This window comes from Trichechus manatus, unplaced genomic scaffold, assembly GCF_000243295.1.
Source record: "Trichechus manatus latirostris isolate Lorelei unplaced genomic scaffold, TriManLat1.0 scaffold00029, whole genome shotgun sequence".
Taxonomy (NCBI): Eukaryota; Metazoa; Chordata; class Mammalia; order Sirenia; family Trichechidae; genus Trichechus; species Trichechus manatus.
Window position 1 is genome coordinate 10,652,352 of NW_004443965.1, and position 8,114 is coordinate 10,660,465.

General features: G+C 45.6%; 1 protein-coding gene across 2 annotated transcripts in view; it reads right to left on the bottom strand.

Annotated features, from left to right (window-relative positions):
• The window catches only part of TMEM171 (transmembrane protein 171), a 13,352-nt gene extending 6,593 nt beyond the window's left edge, over nucleotides 1–6,759 (bottom strand). For both annotated transcript variants that reach the window (XM_012555018.2, XM_004374504.2), the window contains exons 1-2: nucleotides 5,990–6,759; nucleotides 1,113–1,254 (exon numbers count right to left, since the gene is read on the bottom strand). In XM_012555018.2, coding sequence (XP_012410472.1) covers nucleotides 1,113–1,254; nucleotides 5,990–6,629 — 782 coding nt within the window. In that variant the 5' untranslated portion in view covers nucleotides 6,630–6,759. The remainder of the gene's footprint in view (nucleotides 1–1,112; nucleotides 1,255–5,989) is intronic.
• Nucleotides 6,760–8,114: the final 1,355 nt, after the last annotated feature.

Here is an 8,114-nt window from a genome sequence, read left to right on the forward strand (position 1 = left end):
TCTTCTCATTTTGAGTCATGCCACATCAACAAATGAAGGTCCCAAAAGCTTGAGTCCATCCACGTCATTAAGGTCTATTCTACTTTGAGAAGGCAGTTCTTCCCAGTTGTATTTTGAGTGTCTTCCAACCTGAGGGGCTCATCTTCCAGCACTATATCAGACAATGTTCCCCTGCTATTCATAAGGTTTTCAATGGCTAACTCTTTTCAGAAGTAGACTGCCGGGCCCTTCTTCCTAGTCTGTCCTAGTCTGGAAGCTCAGCTGAAACCTGTCCACCATAGGTGACCCTGCTGGTATTTGAATATCAGTGGCATAGCCTCCAGCATTACAGCAACATGCAAGCCCCCAAAGTACAACAAACTGACAGATGCGTAGGGGCCAGGAGTTATGGGAAAGACTTAATATTGAGGGGAGAGGCCCAGGTTGGTAAGATCAGGAAACAGGGCTGATTCCAGAGAGTCACACAAGTACCTCCATTAGAATACCGGAACACTTCTGTACCTGCTCCGGATTCCCTGGGACCCTTGTACTGCCCCAAGACCTACAACAGTAATGCTTAACACGGCAGGGCTTCTGGGCCATGGGCCAGCATTCAGTCTGATTCAATAGTTGTTAAACATGTTCGGTATCACCCTGTTAGGAGCACGTAATGATGCCTAGAGAGAACTTCATATTTACCAAGCATAACCACTCTTACCAGGAAAGACCAATCACTAGAAAAGGATGTCATGTTTGGTAAAGCAGAGGGTCAATGAAAGCGAGACAAACCCTCAGTGAGATGGACTAACACAATAGCCACAACAATGGACTCAAGTATACCACCGATCATGAAATGGCAAGGACCGGGTAATGTTTCGTTCTGTTATACATATGGTCGCCATGAGTCAATGGCAACTGACAACAACCACTTTTATAATTTTTAACTTATGTTCTGCCCGAAGTTTCTTGAAAGGACCATTAATATTAAGGCGATAATTCTAACATAAGCATAAATGATACTCACACTCTAGGGTTTATGCTTATACCACAGCCTTAACAAAGCTAATTTGGCCTCGCATAGGCCTGAAAAATTAGACATGCCTATTCTTGAAAAGTTCAAATGAAATTCTTACCCATAGTTAAAAATACTGTCATATGAAGGTGGACTTTCATTTGGAAGCAAACTGTTAGCCAGAGGACTTCGCGTTACCGAAGAAGCTGAAGACTCAGGAAAGTAAGGTGGGGGAGGAGGTGGAAATATTATCACCGCATCACCTAAGGAAACACAACATTTAGTTAAAGACGTGAGTAATAAAGGGAAGCAAAACAGCAAGAGCAAAATAAATTAACTCTATACTTACGCCATCTATATAAAGATCAAAACATCCGCCACCGGCTCCAGAATTAAAAAGTAGGCCTATTTTTCATAGCAAGTCTGAGCTAAAGTATTTCGGTGAAGTGTTTGTTAAAAAAAGGTGCCTTATCTTCCTCGAACGTCTCCTGTTAATAAAACTTTTTTTTTTCATTTTCAACTTACAACTTAAATTCATCAAAAGCTAACTGTTGGGTAAAGCACCTTGTTCCTCAAATGCAGTTTCAGTCTCTGAACAAATGACAGATAAGCTACGCTACAGCACGTCATCATTATCAACATTGTAGTTGTGCCTTTTGTTGTTGTTAGTTGCCACTGAGTCAGCTCCAGCTCATGGAGATCCTATATACAACAGAACAAAATGCTGCCTCAACATGTGCCATTTCCATGATCACTGGTATGCTCAAGTCCATTGTCGTAGCCACTGCACAGGACAATGTTCTGTTGTGATCCATAAGGTTTCCATTGGCTAATTTTGGGAAGTAAATTGCCAGGTCTTTCTTCCTACTCTGTCTTAGTCTGGAAGCTCCACCAAAACCTGTCCACCATGGGTGACCCTGCTGGTATTTCAAATACCAGTGACATAGCTTCCAGCATCACAACAACACACAAGCCACCAGAGTAGGACAAACAGACAGGTGGTGAAGTTGTAGCTTATGCACTTTCACAGTCTTTTATGTACCAAAATTTCATCCAAGCTTTACAAATGAAAGTCCAACTCAAAGAAAAGCTTGAGTTTGCATTTCTGCTGCTACTGTTCACTCAAGAACACACACGCCTGTGCTTTTGGGAGGAGAGACTAGGGTCTGGATGCAGGCTCCAATCTGTATTCTAATTCCAATACAAAATACACCATACAAGTTGCCAAGAACATTCTAGACATGAGGCAGCTCCACGATGTTGAGGTCTGAGGAAGGCCTCTGGTAAGTTCGTGGCACCGACTTAGGAGGACTGGATGAGATGTTTTGTGCCCAGGGATTAAAACAGTGCTAGGCACAGAGCAAACCTGTTCAGCTCTAACATACCAGCAAAGGCACTTTCTTTACACTCATTCAGCAAATGGCACTTATTTGCGTGTCTAAAGAAACCCTCCCAAATGGCAGTCTGGCTAGTGGCTCCACTCTCTACCCTGAAGCCTCAGTCACTTCCCCTGAGTTCACGTTGCCCTTCAGAAAAAGTGTTAACTCCACCTCTCGTTCTCCGAGGAGATGGCAATCAAAGCTTAAAATATCTAAACTAGATAAGGCATAATGGTTGTTTTGGAATTCTCACTTCATTTTTAAAAGATCCGAATGTGTCAGAGGAATTAAGGCTGAGCGTTCACTTTAATTACACATTGTAGAATAAGGCACTTGCGAAATAAGCCTCTAGGACGGGCCAGTCACCTGTCAAAAACAAACAAGGAAATGCTCAGAGTAACCACAGTTATCTCCAAGGCATGTCCAGTCTTCTGCCTCATCAGCTCCTGGAGCTCCCACACCTCGCCACCTGCTCTCCCTGGATATCCCTGTCACCACCATCCTTCAGAACTTGATGTCCTTTGTGAGGTGATAATATTCACCCACTGAGGGAAGGCTCTGTCTCATAAACCTGCTTGTGTATCCAGCGCCCAGCAATGAGCCTGCGAGCAGCATGGACCCACAGTGGGGATATCATTGCTTCTCAGTTTATCCATTCTGGGGGGGGATCTTCCTTTCTGGGAATAGCTGAACTAGCAAAGAACTGACTCCCCTCATCCTAATTCCCTAAGAGAGTCAAAAACCAGAATTGACAATTGATAGACCGTGTCTAGAGTCTTAACGTCTATTGTGCTAAAAAGAAGTCATGATTCCTAAAAATGTACACCTTATCCCACAAAACCAAAGCAGAGAAAAACAAGGAGTTTGCTTTTCGCAGGTTTGACAGAACCTGAGTGGTTAAGTGACAAAGATTTTAAACTCTGCAGTGCCAACATCAGGATGGGTTTGGGACTGCCCAGGGTTCACCGAGCCCCAGACCAGCAGCTCTGTTGCCCCCTCCCCAACTCCAGCCAGTCCCACTATGTGGGCCAGAAACTCCCTGCTGGGAAACCCAAGAGCACACCCTGAAATGTCCTCAACTAAGTGGAAGAATCTGTCTTGGAAGAAGTACAGCCACAATGCTCCTTAGAAGTGAGAATGGCGAGGCTTTGTCTCAAGTACTTTGGACATGTTATCAGGAAGCATCAGTCCCTAGAGAAGGACATCATGCTTGGTAAGGTAGACGGTCAGCAAAAGAGAGGAAGACCCTCAACGAGATGGACTGACACAGTGGCTACAACAATGGGCTTAAGCATAACAATCAATGTGAGGATGGTGCGGGACTGAGCAGTGTTTTGTTCTGTTGTACACAGGGTTGCTGTGAGTCAGAACCAACTCAAAGGCACCTAACGACAAGTGGAAGAATATGAGCGTTCAATGAATGTATTCACTTGGACCCCATCTTGCTCTCCAAAGGCCTGAGAACATCTGTAACACTGGGTGAGCCCTCTGGTCCTCTAACAACTACCCAGAACAACTGGTGAAGGATGAAGCCGGTTTTGGGGCGGGGGGGGTGGGTGGGGGAGGTTATGCAGGGGCTGTACTGTATGCATGCCCACTGGCATGGGTTTGGATCCTGGCTCTACCACTTGCTAGTTTGTGACCTTGGGCAAGTTATTTATATCCCTATACCTAAGTTTCTTTATCTCTAAAATAAGAGTATCTGTCTCTTTGTTTTGTTTTAGGAGTGAATGAATTTCACAGAGTAGCCCTCAAAGGACATATGCTAAGGCATTTATATGGCCATCTGGCTCAAGAATAAGCCCCACATGGGGTTGCTGTGAGTCCAAATCAACTCGATGGCAATGGGTAAGTGGTTGTTGTTGTGGTTAGGTGCTGTCCAGTTGATTCCAACTCATAGCTGCCCCATGTATCAGAGTAGAACTTCCCCACAGGGTTTTCTTGGCTGTAATCTTTATGGAAGCAGATCGCCAGGTCTTTCTCCTGTGGAGCCACTGGGTGGGTTCGAACTGCCATCCTTTCAGTTAACAGTTGAACACTTAACTATTGCACCACCAGGGTGCCTTACATAAATGTCAGCTGTTGTTAATACATAATTAATATTGATTTTGTCACACACAAACACATACATGCACAAATAAGTGAACAGGGATCATCAAACCAGGCTCGACACCAGAAATGTCTATAAATCGATCTCTGCTTTCTCATCAGGGCTGGCCCCACGCAAGGCCACCAGCCCAGTGAATTTCCCCCTAGCCTGCAGCCCGTGAATCCTGCTGGCTCCAGCAGACAGCCCCAAACACGAGAAACATCTCCTTGTCCCAGTCTTCTTTGTACCCTCCACAGTTTCTGCTCAGTAATCCTCTTGGCCTAGCCTTTCAGATGTCAAGACTGTAGCTTCAGAGCTTTACCATTCCTAAAGCAGAAGACTGAAAAAAAAAAAACCCAGTAATTTGCAAGTAGGAGTCCTTGGTGGCACAAATCGTTAAGCCGTCAACTACTAGCTGAAAGATTGGCAGTTCAAACCCACCAGAGGCACCCTGAAGACAGCCCTGGTGATCTGTTTCCAAAAGGTCACAGCCTTGGAAGCCGTATGAAGCAGTTCTACTCTGCACACATGCGGTTGCCATGAGTCGGAATTGACTCCATGGCAACTAACAGCAACAACAATTTGCAAACGAGTAGCAACAGGGTTTTTCCTTGGGTGCGTGGAGCTACAAGGCTAAAGCGACTAACGTTATTCTGTGGGGATAATCCATCTCTTCTGCAGAATCTGGGGATTCCCAAAGGAATTTCTGGCATTCCGTGGAGAAAAACCAAAAAATCAAACCCACTGCCGTTGAGTCAATTCAGACTCATAGTGACCCTATAAGACAGAGGTAGAACTGCCCCACAGAGTTTCCAAGGAGCACTTGGTGGATTCAAACTGCCGACCTTTTGGTTAGCAGCCATACAAGCACTGCTGCATTTCACCTCGGTCTATGCCACTGCTTCCAAACTTCATTCCACCCCTGCCACCAAGGACAAAGTTATAGAAAATAAAGAACAATGCAGAAAATAGCGCAGAAGGCCCCTTCAAAGCATCTGAAGATTGATGGACTGGGACAGACTCAGAATCCTAGGATGTTAAGTGCTGAAAAGAATCTTTTTACAGATGTATAAACTAAGGCCAAGAGAGGTTAAACTAAGGCCAGGAGAGGTTAAGGATTAGCCAAGGACAGCCAGCCAGTGACAGCCCAGGGATGAGACCCACGTGTCCAAACGCCAGCAGTGTCACAAGGTTTCAGTGCAAGAATAACAGAGGAAGCAGGGTCGCCTGGCAGGTCACTTGTGACAGAAGGCTCTAAGGCTGCCTTCAAAGTTCTCTCTTTCCCCTAATTTGCTCTATGATCTCAGTCAAGGTCAGTACTTAATGTCCCAATGCTTTTTCTAAATGATAAAGAGTTGCTGAGGGTAGGGGGCGTGATGAGTACAAGGATTCCTGCGAGGTGACCACAGCAGCAGCGCTGTGTGTGTGAGGAAGAGAGAGAGAATGAGAACCAAGGCCCAAGGGCAGCCCAGTGGAGACAATGCAACAGCCACTGTGACATGAGCCAGCACATGCATGACAGCCACCCACCTACAGTGACCTGGATGGACTCTGTGCTCTGGGTCTGTCCCTCTTCACTTTCCGAGGCATCCTGGCTCACACTCAAGCGGTTTCTTCTCTTAACATGGGCAACCACGAAGAAACACAATCCCACGAGCACAATCAAGGGCCCCGTGATTTGCAGAGTCAGCAACCCACAGATATGGGGTTCAGAATCAGCGGTGTCTGTCTCATTCTGCGGCTCCTGCGCCCAGCCTGAGCCACATCCAGGGATCCAAATGCCCACTATGCTGATCAGCAGGCCACTCGTCAGGAAGAGAAACCCAAGGATGAGGTACTGGGCAAACTGGCGGCTCTCTCCACAGATGAAGGCTCCATCAGGGTCCACCTGGTTGCCTCGAAGGTGCCCCGCCAGGAGCTGAAGTCGTGCCCAGGAGCGGGCCAGGATCACAGTCCCCAGCCCGATCACGGCACACGTGGGCCCAGTGGCCTTCAGTACTGGGCTGCAGTTGAGGAAGGCTCCATATTGGCATACCTGGAACCCAAAGATGGACAGCAGGACTCCCAAACACAACAGGATGGCACCAAAGACAAAGAGGAAGAAAACGAGCTTGCTGACATGCCTTTCTTGCTGGTCCCCACTGGGCTCAGCAGCAGCCGTGGGAGACATGGTCAGAAGAGACCCCTTCCCTGAAGCGGGGTGAAATGTGTTTCCTTCCCGCCGACGCTTTCAATAGTTCTGCAAACACAACCAAACGCCAAATTAAAGTGGGCACAGGTGCGCCAATCCACCCTGGTCCTTTGCTAGCCATTTCAGAAATCACACAGGATGTAATAATCAGGGGACAGAACTTCATGCAACCAATAACACCTTAGAATAAGGAGTTGGTTTTTGAGTCAGAAGAACTGGCATTCCAAAACTCCTTGATATGTAATTTTATGAAGATATTCAAGAAAAGGAAATGCAATTACTCTGCATCTGAGATAAGAGTATCTTTGAAAAGCAAAACAACAAAAGTAACCAGGTGTAGCTTTTCCTGTTATGAGCCTCACAAAGTCACTTTCCCAAGTAAAAAACAATGGCGAGTGAGGGAAGAACTACAAGGATTATTTCTGATTTACAGATGCCCCACATTTCACTACAGCTGTTCTGAGCATTTCCAAGCCAGTAAATTTTCGTTCAGTAACTAACTTTCCATTTCCTGCTTTAGGCTGCGGCAACTTTCCATTCTGCGCTTTATTCCTAGGCAACATCTGCAGGAGACCCAAGCTCAGCAGTTTCAAATGAAGTATCAAATGGAAAGATGGTTCAGGAACACAGCCATGTAATGGACTAATTAATTAATTCTGTCAAAATGGGATTCTCGGGTTCTCAACAGGCACACCCTGGCGCTGCCCTGCCTGAAATTAGGTGGCCCAGCTGCTTGGCTGGGCCTGGGATGATCCACTTGTTTGGAGAGTCTGGCACAGCGGTCAAGGGCAGCCATCTCCAAGGCAGGCAGGATCCGTCTCACTCACCTTCCTCCATGGTACCACCGCTTCCACAAAGAGGTCGAGGTTCAGTTAAAAATAAGCAGCTGATCGACAAAATCACCAATTACCAAGCACTAAACACCAATGGAACTTGACTTTGAAAGAAGAGTATAAGTTAAAACAACTGGGAAAACACCTTCTGCAAAATCACCCAAACTCTTGACTTCAGTCATTTGAAGCAAGGGTATTATATATAAAACTTACATGAGCAGTTATTAAAGAGTTGTCTAGTTTACACAGAGCTGACTCATCCAGTTATCTTGTCTTTCTCTAATGAATGGAGTATTTTACCAGGACCCTTTAAGTTGGGGCACCCTCAAAAACAATCGAGGTTGTGCAGATTATTTACACTTACTCAAGAAGAGAAACTTTTTAAATATTTTGTGCTACAAGCATCAACTATCACTTGAAGGAGCTCAAGACAGAAGCTCTAAAGCCAAGGCCATGTTGACAAAACATACTAAAATCTTGTCGATATGAAGTCAGTTTAGGTAAAGAAACCAAACAGCCAGTCTTATACTAGGAAGTATTTTTCCAGGAATGAATGATAGAATCAGAAGGAAGCTGGAGGAAAAAAAGGAAATACGGCTAAAGAAGGATAAGCTCTCACTCCAAATTTGGC